This window comes from Chamaea fasciata, unplaced genomic scaffold, assembly GCF_029207755.1.
Source record: "Chamaea fasciata isolate MVZ Bird 193981 ecotype frontalis unplaced genomic scaffold, bChaFas1.0.hap1 SCAF_31, whole genome shotgun sequence".
NCBI lineage: Eukaryota > Metazoa > Chordata > Aves > Passeriformes > Sylviidae > Chamaea > Chamaea fasciata.
In genome coordinates this window covers 3,097,938-3,121,922 of record NW_027094116.1, presented here as the reverse complement: position 1 = coordinate 3,121,922, position 23,985 = coordinate 3,097,938, and the positions used below count along the sequence as shown (strand labels likewise).

Sequence of the window (23,985 nt, the reverse complement as noted above, 5' to 3'; positions counted from 1 at the left end):
TTCCTTGATTTGTCCCGATCTTTTTCCCTTCTTGCTCGGCGAAATTCCCGATTTTTCCGGCGTTTTCCGTTGCTTTTCTCTCTCCCCCCCCGATCCGTGGCTTTTCTGCATGCGCCTTTTCCAGCATGATCCCGGAAAAAAAAAAAGAGCAATCAGTTCTTCCCGATTTTTTTCTTTTGGGAATGTGGAGTGGAAATTTGGGATCGGTGTGGCGAGGGGCCGCTGCATCCAAAGGGAAATCTCGAATTCCGTGCGGGGTTTTTGGATTGGGAGAGCGGGGAGGGGCAGGGGGATAATCCCAAATCCCGGGATTCTGGGATGATCCCAAATCCCAGGAATCCAGCGGGAACATCGGCTCTGGAATTCCGGGGGGAAGGAAAAACCCTCTGGGGTCCTGCTCTGCTGGGGGAGGGATGGGATTCCCAGGAATTCCCAGGAAGAGGGAAAAGTGGGGAGAGGGAAAAGTGGGGAGAGGGAAAGCAAAGTGGGAAAAGGAGCAAGCGGGGAAAAGGGAAGGGCGGGAAGAGGGAAGGGCGGGAAGAGGGAAGGGCAGGAACGGGGAAGGGCGGGAAGAGGGAAGGGCAGGAAGAGGGAAGGGCGGGAAAAGGGAAGGGCGGGAAGAGGGAAGGGCGGGAAAAGGGAAGGGCGGGAAGAGGGAAGGGCGGGAAGAGGGAAGGGCGGGAAGAGGGAAGGGCGGGAAAAGGGAAGGGCGGGAAGAGGGAAGGGCAGGAAGAGGGAAGGGCGGGAAGAGGGAAGGGCAGGAAAAGGGAAGGGCAGGAAAAGGGAAGGGCGGGAAGAGGGAAGGGCGGGAAGAGGGAAGGGCAGGAAGAGGGAAGGGCAGGAACAGGGAAGGGCAGGAACAGGGAAGGGCGGGAAGAGGGAAGGGCGGGAAGAGGGAAGGGCGGGAAAAGGGAAGGGCAGGAAGAGGGAAGGGCAGGAACAGGGAAGGGCGGGAAGAGGGAAGGGCGGGAAGAGGGAAGGGCGGGAAGAGGGAAGGGCGGGAAAAGGGAAGGGCAGGAAGAGGGAAGGGCAGGAACAGGGAAGGGCGGGAAGAGGGAAGGGCGGGAAGAGGGAAGGGCAGGAAGAGGGAAGGGCAGGAAGAGGGAAGGGCAGGAACAGGGAAGGGCGGGAAGAGGGAAGGGCAGGAACGGGGAAGGGCAGGAAGAGGGAAGGGCGGGAAGAGGGAAGGGCAGGAACGGGGAAGGGCAGGAAGAGGGAAGGGCGGGAAGAGGGAAGGGCGGGAAGAGGGAAGGGCAGGAAGAGGGAAGGGCGGGAAGAGGGATGGGCGGGAAGAGGGAAGGGCGGGAAAAGGGAAGGGTGGGAAGAGGGAAGGGTGGGAAGAGGGAAGGGCGGGAAGAGGGAAGGGCAGGAAGAGGGAAGGGCGGGAAGAGGGATGGGCGGGAAGAGGGAAGGGCAGGAAGAGGGAAGGGCAGGAACGGGGAAGGGCAGGAAGAGGGAAGGGCAGGAAGGGGGAAGGGCAGGAAGAGGGAGGGGCGGGAATTTCCTCCCACTCCACCCACTGACGGCAGCTCCGTTCCCTCCCGTTCTCCCCCCACCCCCTTCCCCCTGGGAATGCCGCGGCCCCTCCAGCCGGCGCGGCTGGCCCCGGAGCGCGAGTTCATCAAGTCGCTGATGGCCATCGGGAAGCGCCTGGCCACGCTGCCCACCAAGGAGCAGAAGACGCAGCGGCTGATCTCGGAGCTGTCGCTGCTCAACCACAAACTGCCCGCCCGCGCCTGGCTGCCCACGGCCGCCTTCGAGCACCACGTGGTGCGGGTGCCCCACTCCCAGGCCGTGGTGCTCAACTCCAAGGATAAGGTGGGGAAATTTGGGATTTGGGGGGGAAATTTGGGATTTGGGGATGGTGGGAGAGAGCCGGAGCTGCCCACGGCCGCCTTCGAGCACCACGTGGTGCGGGTGCCCCACTCCCAGGCCGTGGTGCTCAACTCCAAGGATAAGGTGGGAAATTTGGGATTTGGGGTGGAAAATTTGGGATTTGGGGTGGGAAATTTGGGATTTGGGGGGGAAATTTGGGATTTGGGGAGGAAATCCGGGATTTGGGGATGGTGGGAGAGAGCCGGAGCTGCCCACGGCCGCCTTCGAGCACCACGTGGTGCGGGTGCCCCACTCCCAGGCCGTGGTGCTCAACTCCAAGGATAAGGTGGGAAATTTGGGATTTGGGGTGGAAAATTTGGGATTTGGGGTGGGAAATTTGGGATTTGGGGAGGGAAATCCGGGATTTGGGGATGGTGGGAGAGAGCCGGAGCTGCCCACGGCCGCCTTCGAGCACCACGTGGTGCGGGTGCCCCACTCCCAGGCCGTGGTGCTCAACTCCAAGGATAAGGTGGGAAATCCGGGATTTGGGGGGGGGAAATTTGGGATTTGGGGGGGAAATTTGGGATTTGGGGTGGAAAATTTGGGATTTGGGGTGGGAAATTTGGGATTTGGGGATGGTGGGAGAGAGCCGGAGCTGCCCACGGCCGCCTTCGAGCACCACGTGGTGCGGGTGCCCCACTCCCAGGCCGTGGTGCTCAACTCCAAGGATAAGGTGGGAAATTTGGGATTTGGGGGGGGAAATTTGGGGTTTGGGGGAGAAATTTGGGATTTGGGGGGGGAAATTTGGGATTTGGGGTGGAAATTTGGGATTTGGGGGGGGAAATTTGGGATTTGGGGTGGGAAATCCGGGATTTGGGGATGGTGGGAGAGAGCCGGAGCTGCCCACGGCCGCCTTCGAGCACCACGTGGTGCGGGTGCCCCACTCCCAGGCCGTGGTGCTCAACTCCAAGGATAAGGTGGGGAAATTTGGGATTTGGGGTGGAAATCCGGGATTTGGGGTGGGAAATTTGGGATTTGGGGATGGTGGGAGAGAGCCGGAGCTGCCCACGGCCGCCTTCGAGCACCACGTGGTGCGGGTGCCCCACTCCCAGGCCGTGGTGCTCAACTCCAAGGATAAGGTGGGGAAATTTGGGATTTGGGGGGGAAATTTGGGATTTGGGGTGGGAAATTTGGGATTTGGGGTGGGAAATTTGGGATTTGGGGTGGGAAATTTGGGATTTGGGGATGGTGGGAGAGAGCCGGAGCTGCCCACGGCCGCCTTCGAGCACCACGTGGTGCGGGTGCCCCACTCCCAGGCCGTGGTGCTCAACTCCAAGGATAAGGTGGGAAATTTGGGATTTGGGGGGGGAAATTTGGGATTTGGGGTGGGAAATTTGGGATTTGGGGTGGGAAATTTGGGATTTGGGGGGGGAAATCCGGGATTTGGGGATGGTGGGAGAGAGCCGGAGCTGCCCACGGCCGCCTTCGAGCACCACGTGGTGCGGGTGCCCCACTCCCAGGCCGTGGTGCTCAACTCCAAGGATAAGGTGGGAAATTTGGGATTTGGGGTGGGAAATTTGGGATTTGGGGGAGAAATTTGGGATTTGGGGGAGAAATTTGGGATTTGGGGAGGAAATTTGGGATTTGGGGTGGAAATCCGGGATTTGGGGATGGTGGGAGAGAGCCGGAGCTGCCCACGGCCGCCTTCGAGCACCACGTGGTGCGGGTGCCCCACTCCCAGGCCGTGGTGCTCAACTCCAAGGATAAGGTGGGAAATTTGGGATTTGGGGGAGAAATTTGGGATTTGGGGGGGGAAATTTGGGATTTGGGGTGGGAAATCCGGGATTTGGGGATGGTGGGAGAGAGCCGGAGCTGCCCACGGCCGCCTTCGAGCACCACGTGGTGCGGGTGCCCCACTCCCAGGCCGTGGTGCTCAACTCCAAGGATAAGGTGGGAAATTTGGGATTTGGGGGGGGAAATTTGGGATTTGGGGTGGAAATCCGGGATTTGGGGGGGAAATTTGGGATTTGGGGTGGGAAATTTGGGATTTGGGGTGGAAAATCTGGGATTTGGGATGGGTTGGGAATGATGGGAAAGATGTGGAACTGTCACTTCCAGGATTGGGAATTTTGGGAAAGACCTGGAAGTGTCACCTCCAGGAGTGGGAATTTTGGGAAGGACCTGGAGCTGTCACTTCCAGGGCATGTTGGGACGGCTGGACTTGGCCAACAAACCCCCTGGAGAGCCTCCAGCTTCCTCCACATCCGCCAAAAACCCGGAATTCCCCCCAAACCCAAACCCCGACGACGTCCTCATCCCTCACCCCACCAACATTCCCGCTTTTTTTTTTCCCGTCTTTCCCGCTTTTCCCCCCCCGCCCCGCCCCGTCCCCAGGCTCCCTATTTAATCTACGTGGAGGTGCTGGAATGCGACAACTTCGACACGGCGAACGTCCCGGCGCGGATCCCGGAGAACCGGATCCGGAGCACGCGCTCGGCCGAGAACCTTCCGGAATGCGGCATGGGCCCCGAGCACAGGGCCGGCAGCTTCAGCACCGTCCCCAACTACGACAACGACGACGAGGCCTGGTCCGTGGACGACATCGTGGAGCTCCAGGTGGAGGTGGGCCACCACGCTGGCAAGGGTGGGGGGCGGGGTTTTCCAGAAGGTCCTGGTCATCATGGTGTCTCCATGGAGGTGGGAATGGTGGGAATGGTGGGAATGGGGTTTTCCAGAAGGTTCTGGCCACCGTGGAGGTGGGAATGGTGGGAATGGTGGGAATGGGGTTTTCCAGAAGGTTCTGGCACCATGGTGGCCTCCAGAGTGGTCCCATGGAGGTGGGAATGGTGGGAATGGTGGGAATGGGGTTTTCCAGAAGGTTCTGGCCACTGTGGTGTCTCCATGGAGGTGGGAATGGTGGGAATGATGGGAATGGGATTTTCCAGAAGGTTCTGGTCATCATGGTGGTGGGAACGGTGGGAATGGTGGGAATGGGGTTTTCCAGGAGGTTCTGGCACCATGGTGGTCTCCAGGTGTCCCCAAGGTGTCTCCATGGAGGTGGGGATGGTGGGAACGGGGTTTTCCAGAAGGTTCTGGTCACCGTGGAGGTGGGAATGGTGGGAATGGTGGGAACAGAATTTTCCAGAAGGTTCTGGCACCAAGGTGGCCTCCAGGGTGGTCCCATGGAGGTGGGAATGGTGGGAATGGTGGGAATGGTGGGAACGGGGTTTTCCAGGAGGTTCTGGCACCATGGTGGTCTCCAGGGTGGTCCCATGGAGGTGGGAATGGTGGGAATGGTAGGAATGGGGTTTTCCAGAAGGTTCTGGCCACCGTGGAGGTGGGAATGGTGGGAATGGTGGGAATGGTGGGAATGGGGTTTTCCAGAAGGTTCTGGCACCATGGTGGCCTCCAGGTGTCCCCAAGGTGTCTCCATGGAGGTGGGGATGGTGGGAATGGTGGGAATGGTGGGGATGGGGTTTTCCAGAAGGTTCTGGCACCATGGTGGCCTCCAGGGTGGTCCCATGGAGGTGGGAATGGTGGGAATGGTGGGAATGGTGGGAATGGGGTTTTCCAGAAGGTTCTGGCACCATGGTGGTCTCCAGGTGTCCCCAAGGTGTCTCCATGGAGGTGGGGATGGTGGGAATGGTGGGAATGGTGGGAATGGTGGGAATGGTGGGAACGGGGTTTTCCAGGAGGTTCTGGCACCATGGTGGCCTCCAGGGTGGTCCCATGGAGGTGGGGATGGTGGGAACGGGGTTTTCCAGAAGGTTCTGGTCACCGTGGTGACCTCCAGGTGTCCCCAAGGTGTCCCCAGGGCTTCCATGGGGGAACATCACTCCAGGCTCCCCCTGGAATGGGATTTGTCGGAATTTGTTTTGAATTCTGTGGGATTTTAATGGGATTTCAATGGGATTTGGTCGGATTTTAATGGGATTTCATGGGATTTTTGGGGCATTTTAATGGATTTGATGACGGGATTTTGACGGGAATTTGACGGGATTTTGACGGGAATTTGACGGGATTTTGACGGGAATTTGACGGGATTTTCCCGGGGTCCCCTCAGCTCCCGGAGATGCACACCAACAGCTGCGACAACATCTCCCAGTTTTCCGTGGATTCCATCACCAGCCAGGAGAGCCGGGAGCCCGTGTTCATCGCCGCCGGAGACATCCGGTCAGCTCGGGGAAAATCCGGGAATTTTCCCTCATAGAAACCTTGGAATTCTGATATTCCCCAGAGCAAAAAATTCGGGAATTTTCCCTCATAAAACCCCCCCGGAATTCTGACCTCGCTCCGAGCGGAAATCCCGTGAATTTTTCCGTTAAAAAAGCCCCGGAATTTTCGGGAATTCCCCAGCGCAAAAATCTGGGAATTTTGCCTCATAAACCCTTGGAATTCCGAGCCAAAATTTCGGAAATTTCCCCTCATAAAACCCCCTGGAATTCCGGCCTCGCTCAGAGCGAAAAACCCATTAATTTTTTTCCATTAAAACCCCGGAATTTTCGGGAATTCCCCGGAGCAAAAAAATCTGGGAATTTTCCCTCGTGAAACTCCGGAATTCTGAGCAAAAATTTGGGAGTTTTCCCTGGAATTCTGAGCGAAAAATTCAGGATTTCTCCCTTAAAGAAAAACCTGGGATTCCAACGTCCTTTTGAGCGAAAATCCGGGAATTTTTCCGTGGGAAAACCTGGAATTTTTGGGAATTTCCCCCCCTCAGGAGGCGGCTGTCGGAGCAGCTGGCTCACACCCCCACGTCCTTCCGGAGGGATCCCGAGGATCCGTCGGCCGTGGCCCTCAAAGAGCCCTGGCAGGAGAAAGTCAGGTGAGGATCTGGGGGAGAATTCTCGAGGGATTTGTTAAAAGTTTGTCGAAGAAAAATTCGTTAAAAACCGTAAATTTATTTAAAAAAAGAAAAAAGGGAAAAAAATCCGTGAATTTGCGAAAAAAGTTCGTTAAAAAAAAAAAAAAGAAACCCCCGAAAACGTTCCTTAAAAAACTCGCGGAAAGAATTGGGAAATCCGGAAAAGCTCGTTTCGAGGTTTACGGCTTCGTTAAAACCTCGCGGGAAAAAAACCATCGTGAACGCGCAGGAAGCCGTTCCCAAAAATGGCGAATCCGTAAAAACTCCTTAAAAATCCAGAAATTTGCGGAAAAAAACCCAAACTTGTGGCAGGATTCGTAAATTCGTCAGAAAGCTGATGGGGTTTTAAGGGCGCTGGGTCGGACTTTGTGGGGTGCGGGCGAGCTGGGCGGGATGCGATGGGCCGCCGTGGAATTTCCTGGCCTTCCGCGGCGCCTCGGCGGGATTTCTTGGAATTCTGGGGGATTGTTAATGGGATTGCGTGGGATTTGATGGGAGTTTAATTGGATTTGGTGGGAGTTTAATTCAGTTTTATGGGAGTTTAATTCAATTTTATGGGAGTTTAATTCAATTTTCTGGGATTTTAATTGAATTTTCTGGGATTTTAATTCAATTTGATGGGATTTTAATTCAGTTTGATGGGATTTTAATTCAATTTTATGGGAGTTTAATTCAATTTGATGGGAGTTTAATTCAGTTTTATGGGAGTTTAATTCAGTTTTATGGGAATTTAATTCAGTTTTATGGGAATTTAATTCAGTTTTATGGGAGTTTAATTCAGTTTTATGGGACTTTAATTGAATTTTATGGGATTTTAATTCAATTTGATGGGAGTTTAATTCAATTTGATGGGATTTTAATTCAATTTTGTGGGAGTTCAATGGGATTTGATGGGATTTTAATGGGATTTGGTGGGATTTTAATGGGATTTGATGGGATTTCTTGGAATTCTTTTGAATTCTGTGGGGATTTTAATGGGATTTGATGGGATTTTAATGGAATTCTTTTGATTTCTTGGAATTCTTTTGAATTCTGTGGGGATTTTAATGGCATTTGATGACGTTTCAACGGGGTTTTATGGAACTTTATGGGATTTCAACGGGGATTTCATGGAATTTTATGGGGTTTTCCTGGGCTGGGACGTCACCGCAACACCTCCAGTCCATCCCCTGAGCTCTCATCCCCTGGAAAAATCCCGGTTTTTTCCCCAATTTTTCCCCTCAGGAGGATCCGGGAAGCGTCACCCTACGGGCACCTCCCGTCGTGGCGCCTCCTCTCCGTCATCGTCAAATGTGGCGACGACCTGCGGCAGGAGCTGCTGGCCTTCCAGGTGCTCAAACAGCTCCAGGTGAGAGAATTCCCAGAGAATTCCCAATTCCTGAGAAATTCCTGCCGTTCCTGGAAAAAACCCCGCGTTTTTAGGGCGTTTTGTGGAGTTTTTATGTCGTTTTAGGGGGTTTTTTTAGGGGTTTTCGTGGCCTTCCAGGTGCGCAAACAGCTCCAGGTGAGAGAATTCCCAGAGAATTCCCAATTCCAGAGAAATTCCTGCCGTTCCTGGAAAAATTCCCGGGGTTTTAGGGGGTTTGAATCGATTTTCACCTTTCTTTAAATGGGGTTTTCGTGGCCTTCCAGGTGCTCAAACAGCTCCAGGTGAGGAAATTCCTGAAGAACTCCGAGAAAAAAATCCTTTTTTTTCCCCCATTTTCCCCATTTTCCCCCCATTTTTCCCCATTTTCCCCCATTTTTCCCCATTTTCCCCCATTTTCCCCCCATTTTCCCCCATTTTCCCCCATTTTCCCCCATTTCCCCCCATTTTTCCCCCCTCTAACCCCGTCTTTCCCGTTTTTCCCGCCGGCAGTCCATCTGGGAGCAGGAGCGCGTCCCGCTGTGGGTCAAGCCCTACAAGATCCCGACAGCGGGATGACCAAACCCATTTCCCCCATTTTTCCCCATTTTCCCCATTTCCCCCCATTTCCCCCCATTTTTCCCCATTTTCCCCCCATTTTTCCCCATTTTCCCCCATTTTCCCCCATTTCCCCCCATTTTTCCCCATTTCCCCCCATTTTCCCCCCATTTTCCCCCATTTTCCCCCATTTCCCCCCATTTTTCCCCATTTTTCCCCATTTTCCCCCATATTTTCCCCATTTCCCCCCTCTAACCCCATTTTTTCCCGTTTTTCCCGCCGGCAGTCCATCTGGGAGCAGGAGCGCGTCCCGCTGTGGATCAAGCCCTACAAGATCCTGGTGATCCCGGCCGACACCGGGATGACCAAACCCATTTTTCCCCCATTTTTCCCCCATTTTTCCCCATTTCCCCCCATATTTTCCCCATTTTCCCCCCCTCTAACCCCATTTTTTCCCGTTTTTCCCGCCGGCAGTCCATCTGGGAGCAGGAGCGCGTCCCGCTGTGGATCAAGCCCTACAAGATCCTGGTGATCTCGGCCGACACCGGGATGACCAAACCCATTTTTCCCCATTTCCCCCCATTTTTCCCCATTTTCCCCCATATTTTCCCCATTTTCCCCCCCTCTAACCCCGTTTTTTCCCGTTTTTCCCGCCGGCAGTCCATCTGGGAGCAGGAGCGCGTCCCGCTGTGGATCAAGCCCTACAAGATCCCGACAGCGGGATGACCAAACCCATTTCCCCCATTTCCCCCATTTTTCCCCATTTTCCCCCATTTCCCCCCATTTTTCCCCATTTTTCCCCATTTTTCCCCATTTTCCCCCATTTTTCCCCATTTCCCCCCTCTAACCCCGTCTTTTTTCCCGCCGGCAGTCCATCTGGGAGCAGGAGCGCGTCCCGCTGTGGATCAAACCCTACAAGATCCTGGTGATCTCGGCCGACACCGGGATGACCAAACCCATTTTTCCCCCATTTTCCCCATTTTCCCCCCATTTTCCCCCATTTCCCCCATATTTTCCCCATTTCCCCCCCTCTAACCCCGTCTTTCCCGTTTTTCCCGCCGGCAGTCCATCTGGGAGCAGGAGCGCGTCCCGCTGTGGATCAAGCCCTACAAGATCCTGGTGATCCCGGCCGACACCGGGATGACCAAACCCATTTCCCCCATTTTCCCCCATTTTTCCCCATTTCCCCCCATTTTTCCCCATTTTCCCCCATTTTCCCCATTTTCCCCCATATTTCCCCCATTTCCCCCCCTCTAACCCCGTTTTTTCCCCTTTTCCCGCCGGCAGTCCATCTGGGAGCAGGAGCGCGTCCCGCTGTGGATCAAGCCCTACAAGATCCTGGTGATCCCGGCCGACACCGGGATGACCAAACCCATTTCCCCCATTTTTCCCATATTTTCCCCATTTTCCCCCCATTTTTCCCCCATTTCCCCCCATTTCCCCCCATTTTTCCCCCATATTTTCCCCATTTCCCCCCCTCTAACCCCGTCTTTCCCGTTTTTTCCCGCCGGCAGTCCATCTGGGAGCAGGAGCGCGTCCCGCTGTGGATCAAGCCCTACAAGATCCCGACAGCGGGATGACCAAACCCATTTCCCCCCATTTTCCCCCATTTTTCCCCATTTTCCCCCATTTTTCCCCATTTCCCCCCTCTAACCCCGTCGTTTTTCCCGCCGGCAGTCCATCTGGGAGCAGGAGCGCGTCCCGCTGTGGATCAAGCCCTACAAGATCCTGGTGATCTCGGCCGACAGCGGGATGATCGAGCCGGTGCTCAGCGCCGTGTCCCTGCACCAGATCAAGAAGCAATCCCAGCTGTCGCTGCTGGATTATTTCCTGCAGGAGCACGGCAGTTACAACACGGAATCCTTCCTCACCGCCCAGAGGAATTTCGTCCGCAGCTGCGCCGGATACTGTCTGGTCTGTTACCTGCTGCAGGTCAAGGACAGGTGAGAACCAGACTTGTTTTGGGGGTTTTGGGGGTTTTTATCAATCGTTGGCGGATTTAATGGGAATTTTATCCGGGGTTGACGCCGGCATTTTAGAGAATTTCGTGGAATTGGGCGGGATTTTAAATGGCATTTGAAGGGGATTTTTATGGACTTTGGTGGGATTTTAAAGGGATTTTATGGAATTATTTGGTGGGATTTGAGGGGGTTTTATGGACTTTGGTGGGATTTTAAAGGGATTTTATGGAATTATTTGGTGGGATTTGAGGGTGTTTTATGGAATTTGGTGGGATTTGAGGGGATTTGATGGAATTTGGTGGGATTTTAAAGGGATTTTATGGACTTTGGTGGATTTGAGGGGATTTGATGGAATTTGGTGGGATTTGAGGGGATTTGATGGAATTTGGTGGGATTTGAGGGGATTTGATGGACTTTGGTGGGATTTGAGGGGATTTGATGGAATTTGGTGGGATTTGATGGGATTTGATGGAATTTGGTGGGATTTGAGGGGATTTGATGGAATTTGGTGGGATTTTAAAGGGATTTTATGGAATTTGGTGGGATTTTAAAGGGATTTTATGGAATTTGGTGGGATTTGAGGGGATTTTATGGAATTTGGCGGGATTTGAGGGGATTTTATGGAATTTGGTGGGATTTGAGGGGATTTTAAGGAACGGGGAGGGATTGGTTTGAATTTAATGGGGTTTGCTGGGAATTTATGGGGTTTGATGGAAATTTGATGGAAATTTGATGGGATTTGATGGGATTTTAATGGGGTTTGATGGAAATTTGATGGGATTCGATGGAAATTTGATGGGATTTTATGGAAATTGAACAGGAATTTAATGGGATTTGATGGAATTTTAATCGGATTTTTTTTGCGATTTTTATAGAGTTTTATGGGAATTTTTTTCAATTTTAATGGGTTTGGGGGTTTTTTGGAATTTAATGGGATTTGATGGATTTTTATGGGATTTTTTGCGATTTTAATGGGATTCGATGGAAATTTGATGGGATTCGATGGAAATTGAACGGGAATTTAATGGGATTTGATGGGATTTTTATGGGATTTTTTGCAGTTTTAATGGGATTTTTTTGGGATTTTTTTGGGATTTTTTTGGGATTTGATGGGATTTTTACGGGATTTTTTTTGCAATTTTAACGGGATTTTTTGGGGATTTGATGGGATTTCCCTGGAATTCCCCCCAAGGCACAACGGGAACATCCTGCTGGACGCCGAGGGTCACATCATCCACATCGACTTCGGCTTCATCCTCTCGTCGTCCCCGCGGAACTTGGGCTTCGAGACCTCGGCCTTCAAACTCACCACCGAGTTCGTGGACGTGAGTGGGACCCAGACCCGGCCGCGGATTCCATGGGGATTTGGGGGAATTCTATGGGGATTTGGGGGGAATTCTATGGGGAATTTTGGGGAATTCTATGGGGAATTTTGGGGAATTTTATGGGGATTTGGGGGGAATTTTATGGGGATTTTTGGGGAATTCTATGGGGATTTCGGGGGAATTTTATGGGGATTTTTGGGGAATTTTTTGGGGATTTTGGGGGAATTTTATGGGGATTTTTGGGGAATTTTTTGGGGAATTTTATGGGGATTTTTTGGGAATTTTTGGGGAATTTTTTGGGGATTTTTGGGGAATTTTATGGGGATTTTTGGGGAATTTTTTGGGGATTTGGGGGGAATTTTTTGGGGATTTTTGGGGAATTTTTTTGGGATTTTTGGGGAATTTTATGGGGAATTTTTTGGGAATTTTTTTGGAATTTTTTGGGAATTTTTTGGGATTTTTTGGGGGATTTTTTTTGGAATTTTTTGGGAATTTTTTTGGAATTTTTTCAGATTTTTTTTCGATTTTTAGGGGTTTTCTTTTTTTTGATTTTGGGGGGAATTTTGGGGGTTTTTATAAAATTTTTGGGGGGGTTTTTTTTTGGATTTTTGGGGTTTTTTTTATATTTTGGGGGGAAATTTTTTTTTTAATTTTTGGGGGATTTTTTTGGGGTCTTATTTGAGATTTTTTGGGGGGATTTTTTTGGGGTCTTATTTGGGATTTTTTAGGGTCTTATTTGGGATTTCAGGGGGATTTTTTTTTTTATTTTGGGGGGAATTTTTGGGGTTTTATTAAAATTTGGGGGGGGATTTTTTGGGGATTATTTTGGGTCTTATTTGGGATTTTAGGGGATTTTTTTGGGGATTTTTGGAGGGATTTTTTTTGGATTTTGGGGTGGGATTTTTTTTTATTTTGGGGGGATTTTTTTGGATATTTTGGGGATATTTGGGGGTCTTATTTGGGATTTTTGGGGGGATTTTTTTTTTTGATTTTTGGGGGATATTTTGGGGGTCTTATTTGGGATTTTTGAGGGGATTTTATTTGGAATTTTTGGGGGTCTTATTTGGGATTTTTTGAGGGGATTTTATTTGGAATTTTTGGGGGTCTTATTTGGGATTTTAAGGGGATTTTTTTGGGATTTTTTTGGGATTTGGGGGGGGATTTTTTGGTGTCCTATTTGGAATTTTTGGGGGGAATTTTTTTTATTTTTCCCGCTTTTTTTGGAGGATTTTTCCGGGGATTTTTGGGGGGAATTTTTTCCCATTTTTTCCCCATTTTCCCCCAGGTGATGGGCGGGCTGGACGGGGACATGTTCAATTACTACAAGATGCTGATGCTGCAGGGGCTGATCGCCGCCAGGAAACACATGGACAAGGTGGTGCAGATCGTGGAGATCATGCAGCAAGGTGGGAGCTCCGGGGAAAATTCGGGAATTCCGGGCATTCCTGGGATCCCCCATCCCAGTTTTCCCCTTTTTCCAGCCTCTCAGCTCCTGTTTTCCCCCAATTTCTCCCCAATTTTTCCCCATTTTTCCCAATTTTCCCCCTTTTTTCCCAATTTTTCCCCATTTTTCCAGGCTCTCAGCTCCTGTTTTCCCCAATTTTTCCCAATTTTTCCCCATTTTTCCCATTTTCCCCCATTTTTCCCAATTTTCCCCCATTTTTCCCAATTTTTCCCCATTTTTCCCAGCTCTCAGCTCCTGTTTTCCCCAATTTTTCCCCATTTTTCCCATTTTTCCCCATTTTTCCCCAATTTTTCCCCATTTTTCCCAATTTTCCCCATTTTTTCCCCATTTTTCCCCATTTTTCCAGGCTCTCAGCTCCTGTTTTCCCCAATTTTCCCCATTTTTCCCCATTTTCCCCATTTTTCCCCCATTTTTTCCCCATTTTCCCGGGCTCTCAGCTCCTGTTTTTCCCATTTTCCCCATTTTTCCCCATTTTTCCAGCCTCTCAGCTCCTGTTTTTTCCCATTTTTCCATGCTTGCATCTCCCATATTCCCAATTTTTCCCGTTTCTCCAGCTCCCATTTTGCCTGGTTCTTCCCAATTTTCCCCATTTTTCCAGGCTCCCAGCTGCCTGATCCCTCATTCTGATCCCTCACTTCCCAATTTTTCCCATTTTTCCTGTTTCTCCACTCTCTCAGCTCCCAGAACTCCCCAATTTTCCCATTTTTTCCCATTTTTTCCCATTTTTTCCCATTTTTTCCTTCTCTCAGCTCCCGTTTTTTCCCATTTCTCCACTCTCTCAGCTCCCAGAACTCCCGGTTTTCCCCATTTCCCCCTTTTCCAGGCCCCCAGCTCCCATTTTTCTCACTTTCCCCTTTTCCCAGGCCCCCAGCTCCCATTTTTCTACTTTCCCCCTTTCCCAAGCCCCCAGCTCCCATTTTTCTCACTTTCCCCCTTTTCCCAGGCCCCCAGCTCCCATTTTTTTACTTTCCCCCTTTTCCCAGGCTCCCAGCTCCCATTTTTCTCACTTTCCCCCTTTCCCAGGCTCCCAGCTGCCATTTTTCTCACTTTCCCCCTTTCCCAGGCTCCCAGCTCCCATTTTTCTCACTTTCCCCCTTTTCCCAGGCTCCCAGCTCCCATTTTTCTCACTTTCCCCCTTTTCCCAGGCTCCCAGCTCCCATTTTTCTCACTTTCCCCCTTTCCCAGGCCCCCAGCTCCCATTTTTCTCACTTTCCCCCTTTTCCCAGGCTCCCAGCTCCCATTTTTCTCACTTTCCCCCTTTTCCCAGGCTCCCAGCTCCCATTTTTCTCACTTTCCCCCTTTCCCAGGCTCCCAGCTCCCATTTTTTTACTTTCCCCCTTTTCCCAAGCCCCCAGCTCCCATTTTTCTCACTTTCCCCTTTTCCCAGGCTCCCAGCTCCCATTTTTCTCACTTTCCCCCTTTTCCCAGGCCCCCAGCTCCCATTTTTCTCACTTTCCCCTTTTCCCAGGCTCCCAGCTCCCATTTTTCTCACTTTCCCCCTTTTCCCAGGCCCCCAGCTCCCATTTTTCTCACTTTCCCCTTTTCCCAGGCTCCCAGCTCCCATTTTTGTCACTTTCCCCCTTTCCCAGGCTCCCAGCTCCCATTTTTGTCACTTTCCCCCTTTTCCCAGGCCCCCAGCTCCCATTTTTCTTACTTTCCCCCTTTTCCCAGGCTCCCAGCTCCCATTTTTTTACTTTCCCCTTTCCCAGGCTCCCAGCTCCCATTTTTTTACTTTCCCCCTTTCCCAGGCTCCCAGCTCCCATTTTTCTCACTTTCCCCTTTTCCCAGGCTCCCAGCTCCCATTTTTCTCACTTTCCCCCTTTTCCCAGGCCCCCAGCTCCCATTTTTCTCACTTTCCCCTTTTCCCAGGCTCCCAGCTCCCATTTTTGTCACTTTCCCCCTTTCCCAGGCTCCCAGCTCCCATTTTTGTCACTTTCCCCCTTTTCCCAGGCCCCCAGCTCCCATTTTTCTTACTTTCCCCCTTTTCCCAGGCTCCCAGCTCCCATTTTTTTACTTTCCCCTTTCCCAGGCTCCCAGCTCCCATTTTTTTACTTTCCCCCTTTCCCAGGCTCCCAGCTCCCATTTTTCTCACTTTCCCCCTTTCCCAGGCTCCCAGCTCCCATTTTTCTCACTTTCCCCCTTTCCCAGGCTCCCAGCTCCCATTTTTTTACTTTCCCCCTTTCCCAGGCTCCCAGCTCCCATTTTTCTCACTTTCCCCCTTTCCCAGGCTCCCAGCTGCCATTTTTCTCACTTTCCCCTTTCCCAGGCCCCCAGCTCCCATTTTTCTCACTTTCCCCCTTTCCCAGGCTCCCAGCTCCCATTTTTCTCACTTTCCCCCTTTTCCCAGGCCCCCAGCTCCCATTTTTCTCACTTTCCCCTTTTCCCAGGCTCCCAGCTCCCATTTTTGTCACTTTCCCCCTTTCCCAGGCTCCCAGCTCCCATTTTTCTACTTTCCCCCTTTTCCCAGGCTCCCAGCTCCCATTTTTCTCACTTTCCCCTTTCCCAGGCCCCCAGCTCCCATTTTTGTCACTTTCCCCCTTTTCCCAGGCCCCCAGCTCCCATTTTTCTCACTTTCCCCCTTTCCCAGGCCCCCAGCTCCCATTTTTCTTACTTTCCCCCTTTTCCCAGGCTCCCAGCTCCCATTTTTTTACTTTCCCCTTTCCCAGGCTCCCAGCTCCCATTTTTCTCACTTTCCCCCTTTCCCAGGCTCCCAGCTCCCATTTTTTTACTTTCCCCCTTTCCCAGGCTCCCAGCTCCCATTTTTTTACTTTCCCCTTTTCCCAGGCCCCCAGCTCCCATTTTTCTCACTTTCCCCCTTTCCCAGGCTCCCAGCTCCCATTTTTTTACTTTCCCCTTTCCCAGGCTCCCAGCTCCCATTTTTCTCACTTTCCCCCTTTCCCAGGCCCCCAGCTCCCATTTTTTTACTTTCCCCTTTCCCAGGCTCCCAGCTCCCATTTTTCTCACTTTCCCCCTTTCCCAGGCCCCCAGCTCCCATTTTTTTACTTTCCCCTTTCCCAGGCTCCCAGCTCCCATTTTTCTCACTTTCCCCCTTTCCCAGGCCCCCAGCTCCCATTTTTTTACTTTCCCCCTTTCCCAGGCTCCCAGCTCCCATTTTTCTCACTTTCCCCTTTCCCAGGCTCCCAGCTCCCATTTTTCTCACTTTCCCCCTTTCCCAGGCTCCCAGCTCCCATTTTTCTCACTTTCCCCCTTTCCCAGGCTCCCAGCTCCCATTTTTCTCACTTTCCCCCTTTCCCAGGCTCCCAGCTCCCATTTTTCTCACTTTCCCCCTTTCCCAGGCTCCCAGCTCCCATTTTTCTTACTTTCCCCCTTTCCCAGGCTCCCAGCTCCCATTTTTCTCACTTTCCCCTTTTCCCAGGCCCCCAGCTCCCATTTTTTTACTTTCCCCTTTCCCAGGCTCCCAGCTCCCATTTTTCTCACTTTCCCCCTTTCCCAGGCTCCCAGCTCCCATTTTTCTCACTTTCCCCCTTTCCCAGGCTCCCAGCTCCCATTTTTTTTACTTTCCCCCTTTCCCAGGCTCCCAGCTCCCATTTTTTTACTTTCCCCTTTCCCAGGCTCCCAGCTCCCATTTTTCTCACTTTCCCCCTTTCCCAGGCCCCCAGCTCCCATTTTTCTCACTTTCCCCTTTCCCAGGCCCCCAGCTCCCATTTTTTTACTTTCCCCCTTTTCCCAGGCCCCCAGCTCCCATTTTTCTCACTTCCCCCTTTCCCAGGCTCCCAGCTGCCATTTTTCTCACTTTCCCCCTTTCCCAGGCTCCCAGCTCCCATTTTTCTCACTTTCCCCCTTTTCCCAGGCTCCCAGCTCCCATTTTTCTCACTTTCCCCCTTTTCCCAGGCTCCCAGCTCCCATTTTTCTCACTTTCCCCCTTTCCCAGGCCCCCAGCTCCCATTTTTCTCACTTTCCCCCCTTTTCCCAGGCTCCCAGCTCCCATTTTTCTCACTTTCCCCCTTTTCCCAGGCTCCCAGCTCCCATTTTTCTCACTTTCCCCCTTTCCCAGGCTCCCAGCTCCCATTTTTTTACTTTCCCCCTTTTCCCAAGCCCCCAGCTCCCATTTTTCTCACTTTCCCCTTTTCCCAGGCTCCCAGCTCCCATTTTTCTCACTTTCCCCCTTTTCCCAGGCTCCCAGCTCCCATTTTTCTCACTTTCCCCCTTTTCCCAGGCCCCCAGCTCCCATTTTTCTCACTTTCCCCCTTTCCCAGGCTCCCAGCTCCCATTTTTCTCACTTTCCCCTTTTCCCAGGCCCCCAGCTCCCATTTTTCTCACTTTCCCCTTTTTCCCAGGCTCCCAGCTCCCATTTTTGTCACTTTCCCCCTTTCCCAGGCTCCCAGCTCCCATTTTTGTCACTTTCCCCCTTTTCCCAGGCCCCCAGCTCCCATTTTTCTTACTTTCCCCCTTTTCCCAGGCTCCCAGCTCCCATTTTTTTACTTTCCCCTTTCCCAGGCTCCCAGCTCCCATTTTTTTACTTTCCCCCTTTCCCAGGCTCCCAGCTCCCATTTTTCTCACTTTCCCCTTTTCCCAGGCTCCCAGCTCCCATTTTTCTCACTTTCCCCCTTTTCCCAGGCCCCCAGCTCCCATTTTTCTCACTTTCCCCTTTTCCCAGGCTCCCAGCTCCCATTTTTGTCACTTTCCCCCTTTCCCAGGCTCCCAGCTCCCATTTTTGTCACTTTCCCCCTTTTCCCAGGCCCCCAGCTCCCATTTTTCTTACTTTCCCCCTTTTCCCAGGCTCCCAGCTCCCATTTTTTTACTTTCCCCTTTCCCAGGCTCCCAGCTCCCATTTTTTTACTTTCCCCCTTTCCCAGGCTCCCAGCTCCCATTTTTCTCACTTTCCCCCTTTCCCAGGCTCCCAGCTCCCATTTTTCTCACTTTCCCCCTTTCCCAGGCTCCCAGCTCCCATTTTTTTACTTTCCCCCTTTCCCAGGCTCCCAGCTCCCATTTTTTTACTTTCCCCCTTTCCCAGGCTCCCAGCTCCCATTTTTCTCACTTTCCCCCTTTCCCAGGCTCCCAGCTGCCATTTTTCTCACTTTCCCCTTTCCCAGGCCCCCAGCTCCCATTTTTCTCACTTTCCCCCTTTCCCAGGCTCCCAGCTCCCATTTTTCTCACTTTCCCCCTTTTCCCAGGCCCCCAGCTCCCATTTTTCTCACTTTCCCCTTTTCCCAGGCTCCCAGCTCCCATTTTTGTCACTTTCCCCCTTTCCCAGGCTCCCAGCTCCCATTTTTCTACTTTCCCCCTTTTCCCAGGCTCCCAGCTCCCATTTTTCTCACTTTCCCCTTTCCCAGGCCCCCAGCTCCCATTTTTGTCACTTTCCCCCTTTTCCCAGGCCCCCAGCTCCCATTTTTCTCACTTTCCCCCTTTCCCAGGCCCCCAGCTCCCATTTTTCTTACTTTCCCCCTTTTCCCAGGCTCCCAGCTCCCATTTTTTTACTTTCCCCTTTCCCAGGCTCCCAGCTCCCATTTTTCTCACTTTCCCCCTTTCCCAGGCTCCCAGCTCCCATTTTTTTACTTTCCCCCTTTCCCAGGCTCCCAGCTCCCATTTTTTTACTTTCCCCTTTTCCCAGGCCCCCAGCTCCCATTTTTCTCACTTTCCCCCTTTCCCAGGCTCCCAGCTCCCATTTTTTTACTTTCCCCTTTCCCAGGCTCCCAGCTCCCATTTTTCTCACTTTCCCCCTTTCCCAGGCCCCCAGCTCCCATTTTTTTACTTTCCCCTTTCCCAGGCTCCCAGCTCCCATTTTTCTCACTTTCCCCCCTTTCCCAGGCCCCCAGCTCCCATTTTTTTACTTTCCCCTTTCCCAGGCTCCCAGCTCCCATTTTTCTCACTTTCCCCCTTTCCCAGGCCCCCAGCTCCCATTTTTTTACTTTCCCCCTTTCCCAGGCTCCCAGCTCCCATTTTTCTCACTTTCCCCTTTCCCAGGCTCCCAGCTCCCATTTTTCTCACTTTCCCCCTTTCCCAGGCTCCCAGCTCCCATTTTTCTCACTTTCCCCCTTTCCCAGGCTCCCAGCTCCCATTTTTCTCACTTTCCCCCTTTCCCAGGCTCCCAGCTCCCATTTTTCTCACTTTCCCCCTTTCCCAGGCTCCCAGCTCCCATTTTTCTTACTTTCCCCCTTTCCCAGGCTCCCAGCTCCCATTTTTCTCACTTTCCCCCTTTTCCCCAGGCTCCCAGCTCCCATTTTTCTTACTTTCCCCCTTTTCCCCAGGCTCCCAGCTCCCATTTTTCTCACTTTCCCCCCTTTTCCCAAGCCCCCCAGCTCCCATTTTTTCTTACTTTCCCCCTTTTCCCAGGCTCCCAGCTCCCATTTTTTTTACTTTCCCCCTTTCCCAGGCTCCCAGCTCCCATTTTTCTCACTTTCCCCCCTTTCCCAGGCTCCCAGCTCCCATTTTTCTCACTTTCCCCCTCTTTCCCAGGCTCCCAGCTCCCATTTTTTTACTTTCCCCCTTTCCCAGGCTCCCAGCTCCCATTTTTTTTACTTTCCCCTTTCCCAGGCTCCCAGCTCCCATTTTTCTCACTTTCCCCCTTTCCCAGGCCCCCAGCTCCCATTTTTCTCACTTTCCCCCTTTCCCAGGCCCCCAGCTCCCATTTTTTTACTTTCCCCCTTTTCCCAGGCCCCCAGCTCCCATTTTTCTCACTTCCTCCCCTTTCCCAGGCTCCCAGCTCCCATTTTTTTACTTTCCCCCCTTTTCCCAGGCTCCCAGCTCCCATTTTTTTACTTTCCCCCTTTTCCCCAGGCTCCCAGCTGCCGTGTTTCCACGGCTCGTCCACCATCCCGGCACCTGAAGGAGCGTTTCCACATGAACCTGACGGAGGAGCAGCTGCAGCTGCTGGTGGAGCAGATGGTGGACGGCTCCATGAGATCCATCACCACCAAACTCTACGACGGCTTCCAGTACCTCACCAACGGCATCATGTGAGCCCCCGGGCCACCAGGAAAACAACAACGACAACGACAGCCCGACGGGAGGGGAAGGAAAAAAAAATCCCCAGGAGAAACGGAGGGAAAAAATCCCCAGGAGAAACGGAGGAAAAAAAATAATTCCCAGGAGAAATGGAGGGAAAAAATAATTCCCAGGAGAAATGGAGGAAAAAAATCCCCAGGAAAAATGGAGGAAAAGAAAAATCCCCAGGAGAAATGGAGGGAAAAAATAATTCCCAGGAGAAATGGAGGAAAGAAAAATCCCCAGGAGAAATGGAGGAAAAAAATAATTCCCTGGAGAAATGGAGGGAAAAAATCCCCAGGAAAAATGGAGGAAAGAAAAAATCCCCAGGAGAAATGGAGGAAAGAAAAATCCCCAGGAGGAAACGGAGGAAAAATAAAATCCCCAGGAGAAATGGAGAGAAAAAATAATTCCCAGGAGAAACGGAGGAAAAGAAAAATCCCCAGGAGAAAGGGAGGGAAATAAAAGAAATCCCCAGGAAAAATGGAGGAAAAATAATCCCCAGGAGAAATGGAGGAAAATAAAAGAAATCCCCAGGAGAAATGGAGGAAAAGAAAATCCCCAGGAGAAACGGAGGGAAAAAATAATTCCCAGGAGAAACAGAGGGAAAAAAAATCCCCAGGAAAAATGCAGGAAAAAAAATAATCCCCAGGAGAAAGGGAGGAAAATAAAATCCCCAGGAGAAACGGGGGGGGAAATTCCCAGGAGAAGGAGAGAAAAAAATCCCGGAAAAAACAACAACAACAACAACAAAAAAAAACCAACAAAGCAGGGGGGAAAAATTCCCAGAGAAAGAAAAAAAAAAAACCCAACAAAAAAATTCCCAGAGAAACAAACAAAAAAAGGGACAAAAAGATTCCCAGGAATTAAAACCAAAAAGAAAAGGACAGAGGAATTCCCAGAGCAAAAAGAGAAAAGATTTCCCAGGAAAAACACAAGGAAAGCTGACAAGAAAACTCCCAGGAAAACGAACAAACCAACAAAAAAGGACGAAAGAATTTCCCGGGAAAAACGCAAAAAAAAAAAAACAAACAGGGAAAAAAATTCCTCCAAAAAACCCCGAACACAACAAAAAACTTCCCCAGAAGAAAAGGGGGGGAAAAAAAAAGGACAAAAAACTCCCAGGAAAAACAAAAAAAAGACAAAAATTCCCAGAAAAAAAACCCTGATTTTTCCTCTTTTCCTGGGGAGAATTCCCGGATTTTTTTTTCTCCCTCCAATTTTCTGGGAAAAGCAAAAAGGAGCTGGAGAGGATTTGGCGGTGGGAGGTTTGGATGGTTCCTCCCTCCCCTGCCTGGACTCTGCTGGAAGAACGGGACAGAATTCCATGAAAAAACAAACCGGGGAAAAACTGCGGGGAAAAGGGGGGGGAAAATCCCGGTGGGAATTGGGGGGGATTTTTTTTTTTTCCCCTTTTTTGTCTTGTTGGGATTTCCTGGAATTCGCCCCCAAAATCCTGTGGAATGCTGGGGGGTGGTTCTGCTGAAGGTTGGGAATCCCGAAATTCCCAAAATTCCCGGCACTGGGGGGGGGGGGGGTCAAAATTCCCGGGAATTTCCGGCACTGGGGGGGGGAGGGAGGTGAAAATTCCCAAAATTCCAGGGATTTCTAGCACTGGGGGGGGGGGGTCAAAAATTCCAGAATTTCTGGCACTGGAGGGTGAAAATTCCAAGAATTCCCGGCACTGGGAGCAGGGGGGGGGGGTATGAAAATTCCCAGAATTCCCAAAATTCCAGGAATGTTTGGCACTGTGGGCTCGTTCCCAAGCTCTGCTCCCTTCTCCTCCCCTGAAAACGGCCGGGAGAATTCCCGGTGGGGGAAATTTCCAGGTGGGAATTTCCAGGGTTGGAATTCCCGGTGGGATTCTCCCCAGGTGGGATTTTGGGGGGGGGATGGTTTGTCCCAAATCCCAAAATTCCGGGGAGGATCCGCAGCTTCCCAGGGAAGGAAAAAATTTCCTGGAATTGCTCACCCCAGGCCCCGGCCTGGCGGCCAGGGAGGGGGACACCTGGAATGTCCCCCAGGGTCCCCAGTGTCCCCCCCAGTGTCCCCCCAGTGTCCCAGTGTCCCCCCCATGTGTCCCAGTGTCCCCAGTGTCCCCCAGTGTCCCTCCCAGTGTCCCCAGTGTCCCCCCAGTGTCCCCCCAGTGTCCCCAGTGTCCCCAGTGTCCCCAGTGTCCCCCCAGTGTCCCCCCAGTGTCCCCAGTGTCCCCCCAGGGTCCCCCCAGTGTCCCCAATGTCCCCCCAGTGTCCCCCCCCAGTGTCCCCCCAGTGTCCCTCCCTTGTCTCAGTGTCCCCAGTGTCCCCAGTGTCCCCCAGTGTCCCCAGTGTCCCCCCAGGGTCCCCCCCAGTGTTGTCCCCAGTCCCGGTGTCCCCAATGTCCCCAGTGTCCCCTCTGAGTGTCCCCCCATTGTCCCTCCCTTGTCTCAGTGTCCCCGGTGTCCCCCCGGTGTCCCCCCGTGTCCCCCCGGTTGTCCCCCCCAGTTGTCCCCCCCAGTGTCCCCCCAGTGTCCCCAGTGTCCCCAGTGTCCCCCCAGTTGTCCCCCCAGTGTCCCCAATGTCGCCCCAGTTGTCCCCCAGTGTCCCCGGTGTCCCCAGTGTCCCCAATGTCCCGTGTCCCCTCTGTGTGTCCCCAGTGTCCCCCCGTGTGTCCCTCCCTTGTCTCATTGTCCCCCCAGTGTCCCCAGTGTCCCCTCCCCAGTTGTCTCCCCCAGTGTCCCCCCAGGGTCCCCAGTGTCCCCAGTGTCCCCCAGGGTCCCCCCAGTGTCCCCCCAGTTGTCCCCTCATCGTCCCCTCAATTTCCCCGTTTATTTTTTTTTTTCCTCTTTTTTTCATTTTTAGCGTTAAAAAAAAAAAAAAAAAAAAAACAAACCCCGAAATTCCCCGGGGAGGGGACACGGGGGGGACAAAGAGGGGACAGAGGGGACAAAGGGGGGACAAATGGGGGACAGAGGGACAAAGGGGGGACAGAGGGGACAAAGGGGGGACAGAGGGGACAAAGGGGGGACAAATGGGGGACAGAGGGACACGGGACAAAGACGGGACAAAGGGGGGACAGAGGGACAAAGGGGGGACAGAGGGGACAAAGGAGGGGACAGAGGGACACAGAGCACACGGGGGGGGACAAAGGGGACAGAGGGACACGGGGAGGGGACAGAAGGACACAGAGAAGGACAGAGGGGACACGGAGGGGACATGGACACGCAGGGGACACAGGGAGGGGACACGGGACAAAGAGGGGACACGGAGAGGACAAAGGGGGGACAGAGGGACACAGAGGGGACAGAAGGACACGGGGGGGACAAAGAGGGGACAGAGGGACACACAGGGGACACAGGGAGGGACAAAGGGGACAGAAGGACACGGAGGGGACACGGAGAGGACAGAGGGGGGACAGAGGGACAAAGGGGGGACAAATGGGGGACAGAGGGGACATGGAGGGGACAAAGGGGACAGAGGGACACAGAGGGGACGGAGGGACACGGGGGGGACAAAGAGGGGACACAGGGAGGGACAAAGGGGACAGAGGGGACACGGAGGGGACAAAGAGGACAGAGGGACACACAGGGGACACAGGGAGGGACAGAGGGGACAGAGGGACACAGAGGGGACACGGAGGGGACAAAGAGGGGACAGAGGGACACGGAGGGGACACAGGGAGGGACAGAGGGGACAGAAGGACACGGAGGGGACACAGGGAGGGCACAGCCC

At 52.5% G+C, this 23,985-nt stretch overlaps 1 protein-coding gene across 1 annotated transcript in view; it reads left to right on the top strand.

The window, feature by feature from the left end:
• The window catches only part of PI4KB (phosphatidylinositol 4-kinase beta), a 28,734-nt gene extending 8,394 nt beyond the window's left edge, over positions 1-20,340 (top strand). Inside the window, 10 exon segments of the mRNA XM_066206922.1 lie at positions 1,591-1,818; positions 4,210-4,437; positions 5,879-5,988; positions 6,533-6,637; positions 7,901-8,024; positions 10,257-10,522; positions 11,733-11,865; positions 13,151-13,271; positions 20,069-20,106; positions 20,108-20,340. Of these exon segments, the coding sequence (XP_066063019.1) occupies positions 1,591-1,818; positions 4,210-4,437; positions 5,879-5,988; positions 6,533-6,637; positions 7,901-8,024; positions 10,257-10,522; positions 11,733-11,865; positions 13,151-13,271; positions 20,069-20,106; positions 20,108-20,251 (1,497 nt within the window). The 3' untranslated portion in view covers positions 20,252-20,340.
• The last annotated feature ends 3,645 nt before the right edge of the window (positions 20,341-23,985 follow it).